The sequence below is a fragment of the Sphaerodactylus townsendi genome, linkage group LG02 (genome assembly GCF_021028975.2).
Source record: "Sphaerodactylus townsendi isolate TG3544 linkage group LG02, MPM_Stown_v2.3, whole genome shotgun sequence".
NCBI lineage: Eukaryota > Metazoa > Chordata > Lepidosauria > Squamata > Sphaerodactylidae > Sphaerodactylus > Sphaerodactylus townsendi.
This window is the reverse complement of record NC_059426.1, coordinates 38,397,096-38,417,766: the sequence shown is the minus strand read 5'-3', so window position 1 is coordinate 38,417,766 and position 20,671 is coordinate 38,397,096. Positions and strand designations below refer to the sequence as shown.

General features: G+C 43.1%; 1 protein-coding gene across 1 annotated transcript in view; it reads right to left on the bottom strand.

Annotated features, from left to right (window-relative positions):
- ACVR1C (activin A receptor type 1C) overlaps nucleotides 1-20,671 on the bottom strand; it is a 53,794-nt gene that overhangs the window by 9,930 nt on the left and 23,193 nt on the right. Inside the window, exons 3-5 of the mRNA XM_048486764.1 lie at nucleotides 8,864-9,103; nucleotides 5,820-6,050; nucleotides 4,147-4,314 (exon numbers count right to left, since the gene is read on the bottom strand). Coding sequence (XP_048342721.1) covers nucleotides 4,147-4,314; nucleotides 5,820-6,050; nucleotides 8,864-9,103 — 639 coding nt within the window. The remainder of the gene's footprint in view (nucleotides 1-4,146; nucleotides 4,315-5,819; nucleotides 6,051-8,863; nucleotides 9,104-20,671) is intronic.

Here is a 20,671-nt window from a genome sequence, read left to right as displayed (position 1 = left end):
CTCTCCCATTTATATGAATAGCTTAATTTTCCCACAGTGTTACAAAGCAATATCACTATCTCATAATGGCTAAATGTGTTGCTAGTCACATACAACAATGGGTGAACATTCCTCAACTAATGCTGAGATGCCTTACGTGGAAAACAATTTCATTTCCCAAACGGCTTTGTGATTACTTATAAAATAAACATGTTGTTATGCTTATAAAATACGCCAGAGTAAAGCAGCAGATAGTAAAGTCAGAATTAGAGAAGTTTGTAATATGAAGTCTGAAAATCCCTTCCCATTATAATCTGGGCCAAAATCAGGCCTAGCTTGCAAGACACTGTCCTTCTCAGAGAGTCCCCCTTCACAAGCACAAAAGGAAAAAGAATTTACCTCTTGAGAAAGAGAAAGGAGGTAATCAATGTGCAAGATTTACAAGAGACTGAAGCAGTTTTCAAAGATATCCCTAACTGGAAATGATGCTGCTGGGGATGCTGGAGGTCCCTGGTATTAATTCTTTCATGTGATCCCATTCCCCACCACGAGTTATTTCCTTCCCCTTTTCAAGGGCAGCTCTTTTTGCTTGGGAAGGCAACTGATAAGGAAGAGAGAAATCTATTGGTGGGGAAGAGAGGAATACTTTTCCTGGCCTTGTTTTTCTAAACTTTCTTCAAAAAAAGATTGAAAATATCTGGGCTTTTGTGTGTATCCATGAGAATTCTCTACAAAAGCTATATAGTTTCTGTTCCTAAGAAATAAAGACTGGTTGCGCTATATGTTGTTATGGATGCTAGGCTGAGATTGGTTAAAATTTAGAAACAGAAGCAAATTTCAACCAGAAGGTCTTGTCTAGGTCAGATTAAGGATTATTATGCTCTTGTAAGGCTCACAGAACTGCAAAACCACTGGAGCATATTGTATGATACTGTCCAAAAAATAATGCAGAGGGAAGCTCTATTATCGTCAATCATGGGTAAAGAATCTCCCAAAGTTTGCATGGTAAAACTATTTAATAGTAATGATCCTCTGATTTTTAGGGAAAACAGCTCAGCTACTTATTGCAGGTCATGTCGCTAAAAGGGAATTACTGGCATATGTTATACCTTTTTTTGTTGTAATTTTATGTAGCACAAATATACCTAATAAAGATCTTTGTAGTGTATTGACTGCAAAACAAAGATGATGTGCACAACACAAACCTTGTGAAGTACGTGGGGCTGAGAGAGGTCTGAAGAACTTTGACTGGCCCAGCATCATGAGTGGGGAAACCATGCTAGTTCACCAGATCAGAGTTCTCTACTCATGTGGAGGAGTGGGAAGATTAGAGGCTGCTGCTCTTAACCACTACACCACACTGTCTCTCAGGGTAAGAATGTGGGCTATACACTGCACCCCTTTCATCTCCCCAGCCTTGCAGTGCTGCCACCATATTGGCTTCATTGTCTGTGACAATGCCTTCCAGCTGCCACACACACTGCTGCCTCAAAGTCTCTTGCATTTTGGGAGCTGTGTGGCAGCCCTTCCAACACAGCCACATTCAACAGGGCCCACTTGTATCCTGCCCTTGTGGACTGCCCTACGCCTAATGCCTCCCATCAGTGCCCTATCAGGGAGAGACAAACATGTTTTGCACCCTCCCTCTTCCACCCCTCTCCCTCCACTTATAAAACATACCCCCTGAGCATTGGCCAAATGCTGCTGTACCAATTGCCTGAAATCCCAATATAAATCCAACGTGATCTTGCAGCTAAGGGTTGTTTGGGACGGCAATTGGTAATGGGGGATCAGTTCTTCCACAAACGACCATCATCCCTTAGGCAATGGGGAATCCTGGAATTTTTACATTTGCAGAAGGCCTTTTCCTGCACCTCTCCAAGCTACACGTAATTTATTCCTGAGATGTGGGTCTGGCACTTGCTGCTTCCAATCTCTTGCTATTTGCCCATCTACCTCCCTGCTTCCCTGGGCTAGTGGTTCAACCCCTGCCCTCTGGTGACTCTTGCCCTTCACAATAAGGACGCCAATTGCCTGCACAGTACCCACTTCATTTGCCAGCAGCAGTGCCCTGTGCTGGTTCTTCAGGTGGCTGAGCATGCTACTATTGAAGGGGTGGGCCAAGCCTCACTTGAGCACCTTCTTGCAATGCTCAGACATGTGAGAATCTGTTCCACACTGGTGAAAATGCCTCCAGATTACTGACTTCTTAGGAGCTCCACTTTTTGACTGCAGGCACCTAAGAGGGATTGCCAACTTCTCATTACTATTAGTTCTGGCAACTGGTAGGGCAAATGCAGCTGGAGGGGCAGGGGAGACCCTCCTCTCCCCTTCAGACCCTCCTCTCCTACATCAGATGTGTATGCACTTGAAAGGGAGTTCCTCCTAACCACTGTCATCAAACCTTTATTGGCATAGTTGAAGTAATGTGCATAAGAAGCAGAACCTAACCACAATGTTGTTTTGCAGAGGAGAAATTTGCTGGGAATGGGAGCTGGGGGTAAACCCTTTGTTGAATTCTTCTGAAATGATGGAGCTGCATGGTATGGAAGCCAATGTCTGGTTCTCTTCATAAATCTCCCTCCCAATCACAAAAGCAGCAGAACTATTGCTGTCCGAACTGACAGTGTCCATCAGAGTGCTGATGACATTCTTGTCCTTCTCTGGCACATCAGCTCTCTGCAGGAAAAGTGCCTTTTTCACCATCTTTTTTTGGCCCCTTGCCCCGACAGCCATGGCTGGATTGCACAAAGGTGTAACTGGAACACATCTGAGATTCACTTATATTTGTCCCATCTTGAATCAGAGGCATCTCTGCCACCTCTGATCTGTCAACAATTCAGGGGTCTGTGTACTCAATGATAGCACAGCACTAGAACAAATTACACTGTATCAGGCTCACAGCACAAAAAAGCTGTCTCGCATAAAGTTGCCTAGAAAGCACATAAAGTGTCTCAATGCAGTTTGTGGCAGCTTAGAGAAGTGTTAGCAGGCCGCAGGCTGGGATGACAGAGTGGGACTTTATCCTTATTTGAGTCTCGAGGCAAACACCCAACATGAAGTGGATTCTCTGTACCTCATGAGACTCAGGGGAGCCAAGTGTATACCACAAGCTTCCGAAGCATTGATGAGGCCAGGCATTTATCCGGATGCTGACTAGCTCAGTGGTTTATTTATGTTTTTGCAGTTGTATATTGAGCATTTATTCGTGTGCACAAGTTGCTCATGTACACACAAGAAGTGATTTGGGAAACAATATTAAAGAAGTGATTTGGGAAACAATATAAGACTAGTGAGTCTACTTTGGAAATACTGACTCTGCATTTTTTGATGTATGTAGTGAGACACCTTGTGTGCCTTCTAGGTGACTTTATGTGAGACAGCTTTTGGTGCGGTGAACCTGATAAAAGCGTAATTAGTTCTAGTGCTAGACCTCCTTCTTGGCAGAGACACACACACCATGTACTTCTGCCTGTTGCTCTTTCATAGTGCTGGCGCTGAACAAGGCAGGTGGGTGACAGAATTTGGGGGGGGGATGTCTTTTTCCTCCCCCTCTTCCATTTTTCTCAGTAGAAACTGGTGCAGTGGGTGCAGGTAGAGTTCCTGCAGCCAGCCCCAAGTGCCTACTTCTTCTCCCACACCCTGCACACAGCAAGCAGCAACCTACCCTTTTGCTTTCTTTAGGAGTAACTAGGATTCCGAATATTATTGATTATTACAGATATTCGGAACGATCAAATTCACATTCAGATATATTCAAAGTAACGCAAATATGGCATTATCTGGTCATTCCGAATGTTTCCGAATCCCTAGTAACAAATAATAAATTTTGGCTTGCAGATAATTATCCTGCTTTGTCTATTAATTGTTTGTTTACTTCCATGTATGAACAGTTGAAAAATTAAAAATTAAAAAAATTATTTAGGAAAGCTCACAAATGTCAAAAAGATTTTGGGGTGAGTCAGGGGAAACACCCACCCCCCTAACACAGAATTGGAATTTTGTAAAATGGGGGAGCCATGCCACCTAAGTTACTTAAACGGCCAAGACAGAAATGTCAAAATGAATAATGTTTCAAACTAAAAGCGGAAGATAATTGTTCTAGTTCTCATCCAAATGCTTGCCTACTTCACATGGAAGAAAGGACATCTGTGGAGTGTCACATACCTTGTGTACCCACGATTTCCATATGAAGGTGTGCTAGGCCACTTGCAATGGAAAAGGTCTGTTTAATCATCCCATCAACAGTCACAGTGTTGCTATTTAAATAGTCAAACAAAGAGCCTTGCTCATAGTATTCAGATACAAGCCACAGCTGAGTCCAGGTTCCATTATCTATAGAGGGAAAAACATAGTTAATATCATGTAATTCCAGACCACAAGAAGGCTCGATGATTTCAAAACTCAGTTTCCCCCTTTCTTTCCTTATAGGAATATTTGCCAATCCAGAATTTAAAATGGGTTGCATAAATCATCTCATAACAGCTTTGCTATTATTAACACTATTTAAACACTGTCGACATTAATGTATGTCGTATGTATAAAAGTTTTGGTCTTACTTCTTTAGGTTACTGGGGTGTATGCAAATAAGTAACTTTAATTTTTTTTTACTAAAAATTGGAAATTAGTTATCTTTTTTCATGCCATTATCTTTGATATGATATTGTTAAAAGTCTCTTCTTTACTTATCAATATATCTAATATCAGTCTGGCTGCAATTCCACAGAAGATTACAGGAGCAAATCAGAAAATACTGGGGTCTGTACTGACCCCCATAATTAACTAACCATCTCTCTCTCTCTCTCTCTCTCTCTCTCTCTCACACACACACACACACACACACACACACAGAGAGAGACAGAATGAGAGAGTGACAGAGTGGTAGGTGCCATCAAGTTGTAAGTGACTTATAGCGACCCCGAGGGTTTTTCAAAGAGATGAACAGAGGTGGGCCCATGAAAACCTTCATGAGAACCTTCTGCAAATGGCGGGCAGCACGGAGAATCCTGAAGTGGCAGAAAATGAGGGGTAAAAGCTGCTCACAAAAATAAAATGATTCCTTACTCTCCATATAGCAACCAATGGGGGGAGGGGGAATTTTCTGCCCCCCCCACGTGACCCAAAGCCATGCGTCCGGTGCGTGGTGCACCCCCCCCTCCGTCCCCTGGTAGCCTCACCACTGATCTAACACATGCAGTTACCAAAACGTACGGACCGGGCCTTCAATTTTCTGAAAAGGGGATGACAATTTTTGCTGCTTCCATAACCCACTTTTCCTGTAGCCCACTGAGCTTTCTGAAATTTCATTTTTGGATGTCAGCAGACCTTCAAGGACAAAACTGTGGAGATCTGCTGAGGGAAAGGAAGAAAACTGATAGGAATTGCTGCTCCTCTTAAGCGCCCTTACATTTTCTTAATGTGGTTGAAAAAACAAACAAATCCACAACAAGTCTTAAACTTTAGGCTTCTGCAACACTCACTGATCTCTAGAGCTTGCTGAATTTCTGCCTCACTTTAATAACTGAAAATCTAAAATGGGATCCCTGTTGATGCACCTGATTTCTAATTATATGGCTGTGTTCACACAGCTGCCAAACATTCAAAATTCTTAAAAGCATAGCGGCAAAACCCAAGTCTTGGTAGGAGCACATAGCCATACCCAGAGGGCAACTGCTTTTTCTTCACTTAATAGCAGTTATGGCTTTATTAATCTTTTCCACATAGTTATATTTCTTTGCCTTTTTGCATTAACCTATTCCCTAAAAAAATGATAATAATAATCCCACTGGGCTAATCCCAATACAGGACAAACATTGTGAAACTGTTTGGAAGTGCTTTACCCTTGTTATCAGCAGCAATAAAACCAAGGATATTTTCATGCCTCAGCATAACTGTCTGATAGATTTCTGCTTCACGAAACCAAGACCTTTCGTCTCTTGAAGAAAAGATTTTGACAGCTACATCTTCTCCACACCATTTTCCACGCCAGACTTCCCCAAATCGACCTTTTCCTACTATTTCCTGAAGAACAATAGTCCTTGCGATAGTTCTTTGGACGAGAAGAGGTAAACCTAGTGGAAAGAACCACAGGTATTCATAAAATTCAATCTTTGCAGATTTTAAAATTCTCTTGAAAAAATAATCCCAACAATGATTGTATTAAGTAGTTTGCAACATTGTCCCCCCCACCCCACCCCAACCTTATAAAAGCCACCCTGTGAGGCGATTTAGCTGACAGTGTGTGACCAGGCCAATCATTAAATTTCCATGGCAGAACAGGTCTTGAATACGGGTCTCCAAGATCATAGTCTGATATGCTAAACAACGCACACTATCTCTCCAGCAACATATAACAGGATGGCACAATCTACATTGAAAAAAGTGACAAACACTGCTTTTAATCAATGTATCCTAATCAATGTAACCTAATTCTCGGTATAGCCGAATCTGTGGATACTTAAGAAGAAGCAGCGCAAGAAAATGGCCAACTCACTTTGTTACTTAAAGAAAGGAGTTTAGTCAGTTTTTTAGATAACTGGAAACCAAGGGTAAAACAGAAAAAAGTAAAATGATGACAAGTGGTTTTGAAGGTTATTATAAGACTTAACAGAAAAGTATTTTTATTTATTTTTATTATTGTATTTATAAACCGCCCTCTCCTGAGGGGCTCATTTTAATCATTTTAATTATCAGTAGTGGTTATTAAGTTGGAATTTTAAGTATGTGGTTAAAGACCAAGTGGTTTTAATTTTCACTGTTCACACTTGATGTAGATGAAATTGGGAGTCCTTAGTTAAATGTACTTTTTATAGTTTGAGATCATTTTCATTTCTTTGCTTTTTGTAAGTGTTTTAAGCGCTAATAAAATCTGAATACAAAAAAAGCAGGAACTGTTTGCTAGCAATCAATTGGCAGTCTGCAGTCCAGATACGGCCTCAAAAGCAATTTAATAGAGCCTTCCAAAGTGTTATACAGATATCATAATAATATTTTAATACTTCATTAGAAGGGAGGGGAGAATGTTATAGTCAAAGAATCCTTAGACTGCTGTCTGAAAGTAGCCCTGGTAATTGTAGGAACTGGCTAACGCTGCCCACAGATCTTGATCAATAGTGACATTAATGCCTCAGCGCTGCCTTCTGATTTAAGGGCAACGGTTTACAGATTGATCCCACCTAAGAACATTCAGAGCTTAAAGGCAGTCAGCTTGGAAGTAAAGTCCCATATTCACTTAAATGTGAAAGCAATGTGTTAGGCAAGAAGATTTATATTAATCTACACTCGTTTCAAAATCAGTTTTAAAGTTTCTGGCTCAGGAAGTGCCAAAAAATTGTCAACATGAGTCTGACCTTTGAAGCAAAAAAAACATTTTGTCTGTCACGGATATATAAGAATAGTCTACTGAAGACAGTACAATTGCCATTTTTGTTGCATCTTTACAGCTTGATGGTTATGATTCTTTCCCACATTTGGCTTTTGGTCAAATATTAAAATACCAGAAAGTTTACATTCTCCTGGTAATATAGGCAGTATATGTGGGAAGATTCAAGTTTCTAAAATCAAACAAAGAAACAAAGAGGTGGAAGGTACCCCCAAGGGTCATCTAGTCCAACCCCATGTACAATGTAGGAATTCACAGCTACCTCCTCCACTCTGCCAGTGACCCCGGCTCTAGGAAGGAAAATAATTATTGACTTTTACAGATTTGAAACTAAATGGCTAAAATCCACGGCATTTTCAGAACTTTCATCAAAGATGAATCATTTTTCCACACAGTATAGTAATGGCAAGACTCAGCATGGTGCAGTGTAATGAGTGGAGAACTCTAATCTAGAGAACCAGGTTCGATTCTGCACTCCACATGAACAAACCATCTCTGGACATCTCTTGCCTTGAAAACCCCTTGGGGTCATCCTATGCCAGCTATGACTTGAAAGCACTTTCCACCATATAACAATGCTAAACAGGTGCAGCCTATTACCTGGATTTGGAGTGCTTTCTTTGAGTTGGATCAACAGGTGCCCCTTCCATGACAGGAAGGGGACCTTTGGGATTCACCCTAATGCAAGACACTCAGGGTACATTTTTTAAAAATTAAAATGTGGTTTGTGCAACTAACTATGGCTAGTTCCAACGACACAAATCCTAATAATCGTGATTAAACCCAGCTGTGTGCTTCCTACCACATTTCCACTTTCCAACGTAGTGTAGTGATTAGAATGCCAGAGTAGGACCTGGGAGACCCTCGTTCATATCCCTACTCTGCCATGGAAGCTTGTTGGGTGACTTTGACTCCGTCAATCGCTGAACCTCTCTCACAAGGCTGTTTTTTTTTAAATAGTGAGAGGAAGAACACTGATTTAAGCTGCTTTGAGTTGCTAGTGTGGTGGGTATGGGTATTGGTGTGTGTGGGGGGGCCTTTCCCCACTTACCTTAAGCCCCGCGCTACTCTCCTCAAGTAGCGTGGGGTCCCGGGGCACTCCCCACTACAGGGGCAGCGACAACGCAGCCGCCCCAACGCTGCCACTCTCGCGCCCCCTCAGCGCGTGGCATCCCTGGCGCTCCTCGAAACGGCGCCTTTTGGAAGGGAACAGGCAGGCCTCTTCTCCAGCCTGCTCGGTTTGTTAACCACCAAATTGTGGGGTCGTGGGGACACCCGGGCGCACACCAGAGATGCCGCGCGCTGAGAGTAGCGCGCAGCAAAGGGCAGCAAAGGTAAGTGGGGAAACGCCCTGTGTGTGCGTGAGAGAGAGAGAACTACATAGATAAAGTAAAATAAATACACTAGTAAAACTTGGCAATCCTCTCCTGTTCTACACACATTAGCAAAAAGTCTACATAGTAATGGAAGGCCCAACTGATTTTGCAGCATGCTTATACATACCAGATCCAGACCCTGATGTTGTCATATCAAAAATCAGATCTTTAAGTGTTTTCCCAGGATTCACCAGACTGCATTCGGATAGCGGCTCTTCAACGTTTGGCCTTTTCTTCTTTCTGAATCTGCAGTGGGGGCCTTGATATGTATACACAGTCAACAGAATAGCTACCGACAACACACATACTGGTATGGTTATAATGACGGTCACTTCTACTGGTCTCAGCTTTGGTTTGCTTGAAGAGTCTTCCCCTTGAAAACAAGCAGAACAAAATTAGTATGTGATCTATATAGTCTGTAGAAAAGTTCAAGTGGGTTGGAGCCTGCCAGTTTTTCTCTCTCCATTTAGTCCAGCTTCTCTTCTTATTACAACCCCCGTCCGTCATGGCTTTTGTCTAGACAGCTCCCAAGATCTCCCTGCACAGACTTTTGGTGATCAAAGGGCATACTCAATTTTTTTCTATACATAGTTAAAAACATTTAGCTAACTATCACATCTTTTTAATGAAAAATCCTGTACCACTGTTCAGAATATTTCTTTAAAAGGGTTCATGCTAAAGCTAAGCAGATCTGTATTCAGTCAGTGAGACTGATGGGAGACCGAGGATGCCAAACAAAACAGAACGGCACCATTCTAAATCCACTGAAGGGGTTTAGAAAGGTGTGACTCTGTTTAGGATCCCTCTGCCAAGAATTTAAGTATGGTTTCATGAAGGTAGGATATAAACATTATTTGTTGTGTCTTACTCTCCTGCACGTAAAAATGGTAACGTCAAGGTCTTGCATGCTTGCTGAGGAAGGAGAAGGAATATTGCATGAGTGTGAGAGAACATGTGTTTGGTGGTTAACAGAGTCAGCCTCTCATGGGAGAGGAGGAAAGCACAAGCTTTAATGTGCTACGAGTGAAAGTCTGTTTTCTGGACATGAAGAAGCCTGCTATAAGAGACAAATACAAACATTAGAGTAGAAGTGGAAGAAAGGGGAAGTGTTTACTGCTTATTCTATACTAACTTCTATAGTGGTAGAAAGTGCTGTCCAGTTGAGGCTGACCTAGGGTGACCCTGTAGCAGAGGCGTAGCTGGGCCAAACTGCACCCAGTGCGCATTCTAATTTTCCGCCCCATGCCCCCCTTACAGCGCCCCGCCCCCCTGCGGTGCCCCCCTTTCCCCCCTTCCCACACTTACTTTAATTTCTTTCCTTTTTCAGAACTTTTTCAGGCTGCAAAAGGCCTGTTCTCAGTAAAAACGGCCTGATGGGAACTATACTGTGAGCCCCAAGGTCTCCTGGGAACTGTAGTTCCTCAGGCCGTTTTTACTGCAAACAGGCCTTTTGAAGCCTGAAAAAGTTCTGAAAAAGGAAAGGAACTAAGGTAAGTGAGGAAAGAGGGTGGGTGGGGGGTGCTGCAGGGGGGGGCACCGTGGGGGGCGGGGAAAGGGGGAGGGGCCTAGGGCGATTTTCCATGCCCCCCAGGCGTGCGCCTGGTGCATGGCGCATCCCTCCTGCCCCCTTGTAACTCTGTGACTGCCCTGTAGGGTTTTCAAGGCAAGAGAGGAACAGAAGCGGTTTGCCATCGCCTATCTCTGTGATCTCTCTTGAGACTTCCTTGGTGGTCTGCCATCCAGATACTAATGAGATCGGGCTGGGCTGGGCCATCAAGTCAGGTCACTAACCACTACACCTTAATTAAATAGATAGTGGTTTGGCCTAATAAACTCATAAAGGCTTCATGCATGCATTGCATGGATAATGCAACCGACATAGGAAGATCCTGGGTTTCGACTCTTCCTATACCCATGCCATGCTTGGGTGATGCTGCTGTACTGTGGGCAACTCTCATGTGGCCTAGGGCTTCTTGTGCTTGGTCAACAACCCAGCTGCCATGCCTGAAGAGTGTAATAAGGAAGATTCAGCAGAGGGAAGTAGCCAATAAACAAGAATTTAGGGCAGTGGTGGGATCCAAAATTTTTAATAACAGGTGGTGGGATTCAAACAGTGGCGCCGCCGCACACACACACCTCCAGTCCCTATTGGGCAGGGAGGTTGCTTTAGTAACCCCTTCTCGGCACTCAGAAAAAATTAGTAACCACTTCTAGAGAGTGGTGAGAACTGGTTGGATCCCACCTCTGCTTTAGGGTCATCCCCATTTTTTTTTTAAAAAAGGACATTGAAAGGCCAGTGGGACCCTGTGCAATTAAGCTTATCCAAGTTTTTCAATGCTTTTTGGACAGGGTACATAGATGACTTTGGGCCAGTCACATGTTCTCTCAGAACTCTTGCAGTCCACATGGAGGCAGACAATGGCAAACCACCTCTGAGCGTCTCTTGCCTTGAAAACCTATGGGGTTGCCATAAATCACCTGTGGTTTCATGGCACTTTCTACCACCACCATCATATAGATGAAATATACTCTGCTTTAACCAGATTAAATTTATGCAACCAAAAACAAGCATTTTCTGCGGTGAAAACTTGATATAACCAAATACATGCACAGCAATGGTACAAGGGATGTCTTCTTAAAGAGCCAGCAAGCTTGCAAAAAACAACACCCCACAAGATGACATTAGAATAAATACAGAGAGCAAAGGCCCAGAGGTCAACTTCAATGGCGGAATACACCATAGAGTGACACCAAATGCTATAAATCTAACAAATAACTATAACTTTGCAGCCAAGCGCTCAGCTTCTGTAAACAAATCTCTGAGCATCTAGAATTTAATTCTGTAGATAAGCTTATCGTCAAGGCCCAATTACTGGTGAGAGATAAAGAGCTTACCCACCTAAACATTCCACTTGCATCTTGTCACAACTCATTGCACTTACCTTAGTCCCAGGCCATTTGCAAATCTTGTGAGCTAAGTGGACAAACTGCCAGCAAGCTCACAAATGGCCCAGTACGATTCCAACGCAATGGAACATGCATGGACCCAAATTCTAGAAACTGCTCCCAGCACATTCATATCCAAAATATGACAAGTGCAACGTCTACACTGTCTCTCTGATAGCACCAATTTAGGAATTTTACAGGGGCATATACAATTCTTCACAGCTTTTTTTGTTAACTGGCAAATAACAATTTGCCAGTTGTTATTCAGGAAAATAACAACTGACTCCAGAGAAGCAGTTAGGGTCAACCTCAAAGGTGGGCCTGCGTAGTAAAAGTTACAGTAATCCAGGGAACCGTCACATGGATCACTGTGGTCAGATCCACTTGGGACAGATGGGGGCCCACTGCCTGGCCTGGTAGAGATGGGAAAAAGTAACTTTCACCTTCTGTGCAACCTGGGCCACCATAGATAAGGAGGACTCTAAGGTCACACCCAGGCTCTTGATGGACACAAGTATTAAAACCATCCCATCTAAATATGCAGTTGGAAACTCTCCAATAGTCCCTCTCAGCCCAGCCACATGACTTCTATCTTCAATGGATTGATTTTCAGTCTTCTCTGTTTCATCCACCTAGCCACGGCCTCAAAGGGGCACCCCCCACCCACACCCCGGATTCTCACCTGCTGTCCCTGTTCCTGGAGAAATGAAGTCAGCCACTTCAGGGCTATCCCCCAGCAAAAACAAGGCTATGGGCCAAAAGATCATGATCAACCAAGTCAAATGCTGCGGGGAGATCTAATAACACCATCAGCACTGACACGCCTCAATCCAGCTGTTAATGGAACTCATCTGTGATGGCAACCAGCACAATCTCCATCCTATGGCCAGGCTGGAATCTAAGCAAGCAAGAGTTTCTGCAGCTGTTCCACCACCATTCTCTCAACTACCTTACCCAGGAGTGATAGATTCAAAACTGGGCAGTAGCTGACCAGATCCGCAAGAGCTAAAGGTGGCTTTTTCGAGAGAGGGTAGACCACCGCCTGGGAACACTCCTTGTTCAAGGGAGAGATTGATGATATCCAACAGGGGATGCCATACCACCTCGCCACAGGCCTTTACTAGCCTAGAAGGGCACGGGTCAAAAGGACAGATGGTAGGTCACTGCTGCTAACACTCTGTCCACATCAGCTTTGGAGAGCAGACTGAAATGGTCCAAATATGGACCAGAAGACGGCCAAGGGGCCTCTACTTCCCTTACTGTATCAACAGTTGGTAAAAGGTCAAGGCAGAGCAACAAGACTATCCACAACGAAGCTCATACATGCCTCACAGCTAACAGCCAAATCATGATTTTTACATACTATAGGCAGGGATGTTGGGCATGGATCAAGGGGGCAGGTGGTGGGTTTCACAGCCGCTAGCATCTTGTCTACATCAGAAGAAGAGTTTGAATTTATATCCCCCCCTTTCTCTCCTGTAGGAGGCTCAAAGGGGCTTACAATCTCCTTGCCCTTCCCCCCTCACAACAAACACCCTGTGAGGTAGGTGGGGCTGAGAGAGCTCTGAGAAGCTGTGACTAGCCCAAGGTCACCCAGCTGGCGTGTGTGGGAGCGTACAGGCTAATCTGAATTCCTCAGATAAGCCTTCACAACTTAAGTGGCAGAGCTGGGAATCAAACCCGGTTCCTCCAGATCAGAGTGCACCTGCTCTTTGCCACTGCTCTTAGCCACTACACCACTGCTGCTCAGCCTCAGAGAGCAGACTGAAGTGGTCCAATAAAGAACCTGAAGATGGCGAACAGGCCTCCAGTTCATTCACTGTATCAAAAGTGCTGCCAAGTCACAGCTGATTTATGGCAACCCCACAGGGTTTTCATAGCAAGGCATTCAGAAGTGGTCTGCCATTGCCTGCCTCTGGGTCATGACCCTGGTATTCTTTGGAGGTCTCTTGTCCAAATACAAGTCAGGGCTGACCCTGCTTAGCTTTCAAGATCTGATGAGATCAAGCTGACCCAGGCCAGGGTAAAGCTATCTATACTCGTATTCATTAAGTGAAGTACTTCCTTTTGTCTGTCATGGATGTATAGCCCGTCAACATGTTTGCCAGCTGTTTCAGTTCACAAACCTAAACTAAGAACATAAGAAAAGCCATGTTGGATCAGACCAAGACCCATAAAGTCCAACACTGTCCACACAGTGTCCAACCAGGTGCTTTTAGGAAGCCCACAAGCAAAAGAACTGCAGCAACATTATCCTGCCCGTGTTCCACAGGACCTAATGTAATATGCATGCTCCTCTGATACTGGAGAGAAGAGGTATGCCTCGTTACAGGAAAGAAGATAAATAATCTGGCCTAATCTACCAATCTCCATAGATAAGGAGATTTGGCCATCTTGCTCCAAATCACTAATGAACAGGCTGAAAAGTTCCGGTCCCAACACAGATCCCTGAGGAACACCCACTGCTCACATCTCTCCGTTGTGAAAATTTGACCATTTGTTCCTACTCTCTGCTTCCTGTTTTTTAGCCAGCTCCAAATCCGTAAGAGGATTTGTCCTCTTAGCCCACAACTATGAAATTTGCTTAGCAGTCTTTGGTGGGGGACTTTGGATTTCCAAAAGGCTTTTGAGAAATACACAATGACCACAGGCTCATTTCTGTTCACACGCTTTCAAAAAACTCTAAAACCCAACCGTTGCAGGATCCATGTTGGTTTTTGCTCAGAAGGGCTGGCCTTTCTATATGCTTGACAATTCTATCTTTAATAAAGCTTTCTATCAATGTATCTGGAACAGATGTTAAGCGAATTGGTCTGTAATTTGCTGGATCCCTCCTGGACTCCTTTGTATCAATGGGCATTATATTAGCCATTCTCCAGCTTTCTGGAACAGAGGCTGATCTTAGGGATATGTTGCATATTGTTAGAGGTTCAGCAATATCCCATTTGAATTTGAATGGATACCCTCTGGTCCTGGTGATTGGTTAGTCTGTAGTTTTGTCTGTTCATTCCAGAACTTCCTGGCTTGTTGCCACTATTTGCCCCAGCTCCTCATTTTTCCCTCCACCAAACTAGTCACCCATAGGATCATGACCACAGCACTAAGTCATACTAAACAGCTATGTCTCTTCCTGGGGATATCTAGGTAGTGCTGTCCTAGCAGGGTTTCTAGTGGACAGCTCTGCTTACTGTGCAGTCTTCAATACGCTGAAGAAGACATAGCCGCTGTAGTGGTATAAAACAGATACATAGCCAGACTATAATCATGTATGGATAATTGACGGCATCACCCTCCTTAAATATGTTGTGAATTCTGAATTCCCAGCTCCCATTTTTCAAAAAGCCTCTAGCCCTCTTTGTTGCAGAAATGAGGAACATGTGGGGAATGAGGAACATGTGGGGAATGAGGAACATGTATTCTTATTTCCTACGGCAGTTGCGAGATGCTAGATCAGTGGTTCTCAACCTTCCTAATGCCATGACCCTTTAATACAGTTCCTCATGTTGTGGTGACCCCCAACCCTAACATTTATCCATTTTACAGATGGAGAACACTGATGCAGCGAGTCTTAGGTGACCCCTGTGAAAGGGTCGTTTGACCCCCAAAGGGGTCACGACCCCCAGGTTGAGAACCAGTGTGCTAGATCCAAGTCAAATTATTCTCACCTGTTTTGTCCCATCACCTTTTCTACCTAAGTCCTTTACTTCTTTATTTTTAGTTTCTGTCCTCTTTAATGCCTGCAGTGATGCAAGAACACTAGTGGAAAACTGGTGTTGCCCCTTTGGGGTATAATGGAAAAATTGCCTCAGGGCCATGAGTGGTGGGAAGGAGCTGAAAAATAGAAGAAAGGAAGAACCATCTTTTCTTTTCTTTTTCATATTTGGTGGACATGTAAACAGGCAAAATTGTTTTGGGATATAATTTTAAAAGAAATGCAAAAGATTTTGAAAATAATAACTGAAAAAAACCCTGTGGCATTTCTGTTGGGGTTGAGGGGGGGGAAGCATTCCTGATCAATATAGAACACTTTTTATGTATATGACAACTGCAGCAAGGATTTTATATGCATACAAATGGAGGGACGACAAAATTCCAACAAAACAAGACGGGATCTTGAAAGTCAAAGAGTATGCAGAGATGGCACGGCTGACGGCAGTTATAAGAGACAAGAATACGGACACTTTTCTGAAAGACTGGAAATCCTTTGCAGGCTACTTTATTACTGCAGTGTTAGAACTCAGTCAAGATTATATTTTTCACAGTATTCAAAACATGGGCGGGAGGGGGGAAGAGTACTGTTCCATTACAGCCCAGTACTATTCTGTGGAAGTCTGGACACTGATTTTAACTGAAAACTTTCAAGTAAGAATGTTCAGGATTTCAGACAACAGTCCCCTGAGAGTTTGATTAGAACTGAATGCTTTCCTCTGGATGGAAAAAAAAAGAGGAAATGTCTGGAAAAGAGTGTTACAATAGACAGAATGACCTGATTCTATTTTTTGACTTTACAACAGAGATGCACCAGGTCATCAGAGGGAGCAAAACTATGGTAAGGACAAACTCATAAAATGTGGCAGAAATACCATTGTAAAGTCATTAGCACAAGCAAAATAAAAAAAATGGCATGAACTCTGTTGGAGGAAGCGAGCTTTAGCATTGTGTCATCACTGTGTTTATCACTTAAGGAACATAAAAATTATGCTGTGGTTGATTAATCGATACTACTAAATGGACAACAGTAATGAAATGGATTTTGCAGTCCCTATTTTAAGAACTTACTTAGCTATTTACTGTCCAAAACCAGTAGTTGTTCATAAATTAACATGCAGTCAACAGAGTACTCTAGCAACAACCTGATGGGTTTAAAGTACTACACGAAGCTATGACCATGATAACTTAATGAAGGTTATTTTGAAGCAATGGAAGAGGATGTTACCAAGCAGCTGAAAATAGCCCTCCAGAACGCCCTGCACATTAAAAGCAAACAATATGTAGTAATACTAATCCAATTTCAATTATTAGCTGCAAAACATGTTTTGTAACTCAACAGTGTTTTTAAAATAACGCTTAATAGAAATAGGCCCCAAGCCCAAAGCACTGATTTGAACATCTGAGTGAATTGAATAGGCTCTCACTGAAGGGAAGAGGAAAGAGAACCACAAGTATTGTCGAAGGCTTTCACGTCCGGAATCATTGGGGTGCTGTGTGGTTTCCGGGCTGTATGGCCATGTTCTATTCTCTCCTGACGTTTTGCCTGCATCTGTGGCTGGCATCTTCAGAGGATCTGATAATTGGAAAGGAAAGCAAGTGGAGTATATACACCTATGAGTAAAGGTCAATAGGTGAGGGAATCTGAATAGGAGTGGCCTGGCAAGTGAGTAACAATGAAGTGTAGAATGTGAGTAACAATGGAGATAGCAAGGTCAATAGGTGAGGCATCTGAATAGAAGTAGTCTGGCCTTTGAAAGCAATTTAATTCTCACTATCAAATCCCAAACACATAATTTATCATGTAGGTGGCAAGTATGCATTCCAAGCCGTTTGTGCAAAATAAATAACTCGACATGGTTATGCTAAGTTCAGTCTGTTGCATTTTACAGCCTTGCATGCAGTAGCAGCATGGAATTCTGGGAGATCTCTGCGAACATTCTAAAGGTGACAGTTGGAAACAGTTGCTCCCTGACTCTTGCTGAGGAAAGATGTTTTGTGTTCTGGTAACCAAAAGCCTCCGACTGAAATCTTCTATATATATAAAAATCTAACAGTGTGTTTGTCCCTGATGGTCTCCCGCAGAAGCTGCTGGACAGATCGCCCCAAAATTTTCACATGACGTCCCTCCCTGTTGCTGGCAGGTACTCGGACCTTCAAACCGCTGAAAGTCCATACCTGAGCCAGGTAAAACGTCTTTTTCCTGGCGCACCAGGCCATGAAGCTGCCTCTGTTTAACTGTCTCCCTTAGAATGTTCGTGCAGCCTGTCTGACTGTGGCCTGAGGGCTTAGAATGTTCGTGCAGATGGCCACAGATGAGCAGTGGAAACAGTAAATAGGTCATACTGTTAGGTAATACGAGTGGAAGTGAAACACATACACACTTTGCCGTGTGAGACGTCAGGTGGGGTTCCCCCCCTCACACGCAGGTAACTTTCACTCTCTGTTCCTCACCCACTGCTACCACACAATACACATCCAGCTCATCCTCACACACCTCACTCTGCACTCCCTCACATCCAACCACCACTTACCCACTTCCTCACCCATATTCACCACAGCTCTCTCTTTTACTAAAAAAAAAGCGAGTTGGAGTTTGCCTTTTTTCTTTCCTAAGACAATCCACGGGGTGGGGGCCGAACCAACACTACTGGCTCCTCGCTTCTTTGCACTTGGTCCCTTTAAAGAACCCAGGTGAGCTGGCTCCTCGATCTGAGCCAGCCACCACCCTGCTCTCTAAGCTGCTGCCTGACTGGGATAGCCTGCTTGCCCCAGTTCTGCCTTACCCAAGCCAGGACTGTGCGTGTCAACCAGCCTCATGGACAGCGGGATTCACACTCTGGACAGTTAGGTTGTGGAATGGGAAGGGTTACCTTATACTAAAAAAACAAGACAGCACCATATAACGAGGTGCATTGAAAAGGGAAAGAGGGATTCCATTTGACCACCCCAAAAGGCTGTGCTGGGGATCATTGGACCTGCATGGACATCTGTGTGGGTTGCAGACTGTGATGAGGACAATTGCCACAGCAACGCGTGGCTGGGCCCGCTAGTGTTTAACATTGCAGACTATGCTTGAAATTGTAACGAAACAATGAACTGTGACCCTATCGATGTATATAAGTGATACTTTATATCTATATAGTCTATTGCTCTCTCAGTTAAGCAAAGCTCTTTTATGTTTATACTTTCTGAGGTAAAAAGGCTGGTCTTTAGCAAGATAACTATTCATATCATAAAGTAGCACACAAAGCTACATTCTGCTCGTTATTCTGCAAACAGGATTATATAGAAATATACTTGTCAACCTTTACAACCAACCCTGTGAATATCCCCTAGAAAGAGGGTTAGGAATTGGTGTGATTGAAATCAAGACAAACTTGTAGGAATGCTGGTCTATCTATGCCTGTGGCATAAAATAGCCTCAAGAACCTTGATTATGAGAGCAGGATGTTTAGTATAAATAAATCAAACTACTGCAATTCATGGTGAACAAAGTCTTACATAACATAGTGAGATATTGCCAGTCAGTGTGGAAATCTGGACAAGACGGATCATTGGTCTGACTCAATATAAAATAGTGTCTTATATTTTCATGGGTAAGGAGACTGCCTGTTTATCATGTTAGTCACGAGAACATCCCCAGAGTGGTCAGCAATGATTGAACAAAGGCCATGGCATATCTCCACAAAGTTTATCAGAAGAAGACTCCTTGCTTAATTCTAGATAAAGATCACCTTTAGTACAGCAGAGATGCAAATCCCTGCTGTTGCAGAATGGTTGACCCAGCAAACTGCATGGCTCTGAAGTGATTTTAGAAGTGATCTTTGGCAAACAACAGCAATTAAGCAGTTGTTCAGCTATCCAAAGGGTTTAAAATCCAAACCGTCTCCTTTCCAGACAATAGGAGACCTTCAGCACCCATCTAAATTACACTGACATCACTGAATGTTGGGACATAGCTCTGCACAGTAAGTACTATTCAGGCTTCCATAATTGGTGGCCTAGCTAAGCTGAATACATCCCACCAGCTAAATAATGTGAGCCAGAAGAACTTCAAAATCACGTTCCCCCTGAATCTGGTGGTTTATTGACTACCGCCACCACCCCCCAAGCACGGAATAATCCATGGCTGCATTTAGTTTGGTGAGTCTCTGACTCTTGTGCAAGTTTGACTGTGTGAATCATGAAGTTATGGTTGGTTTTAAAGGAATGGGTGTGCCACATCTGATTGTTTTGATGCAGAACCTATACTCTGGACAAGAGGCTACTGTTAGGACAGAATATGAAGAAACAGGAATGGTTTCCAATTGGCAAGAAGTGTCAGACAACAGTATATTTTATTTCCCTATCTCTTCAAACCATACACATACATATTATAAGGAAAGCTGATTTAGATGAAGGTAGAGTGAAAATTGGTGGAAGGATCATTGACAATCTGAGATATGTGGAAGAAAACAGTGAATACTTGAAGTGACTCCTGATGAAGATTAAAATGGAAAGTGCCGAAGCAGGATTACAGCTGAACACCAAGAAGACAGTGAAGAAATTTAAATTGTTGATGACTTTCTATTCCTTGACTCCATCAACAACCTTGGCTCCATCAACCTATTCCTTGGCTCCATGAACAACCAACAGAGAGACACAACAATTCACAACAGAGAATTCAGGAAGAGATTGAGACTGGCAGCCATGAAGGAGCTGGAAGAGATTCTTAAGTGTAAGGATCTGTCTCCAGATATCAATATCAATTACTGTGTATGGGTGTGAAAGTTGGACCATTATTGTATATGGGTGTGAAAACTGGACAATGAAGAAAGCTGACAGGAAGAAAGTTGATTCATCTGAAATGTGGTATTGGAGGACAGTTTTACAGATACTGTGGACCACAAAAAGAAAAATAAGTGGGTTCTAGAACAAATCTCCCTAAAATCTAAAATGACTAAACTGAGACTACTTTGGTTACATTATGAGAAGACAAGAGTCACTTTAGAGAACAATAATGCTAGGAGAAGTTGAAGGCCACAGGAAAAGATGAAGGGAAAGACAGCGCATGAGAGAGATTGACTCTCTAAAGGAAACCAAGTCCCTCAGTCTCCAAGTTCTGAGCAAGATTCATGACAGGACATTTTGGACATCATTAAATCATAGGTCACCATACATCAGGAGCAACTTGATGGCACTTAACACAGTATAGCTGCTTAATACAGTGCATCTGCACAAGACCATGGGTTCCATGCAGTGCCATACACTGCAAAATTACACACTTCTAAGCCAAAAG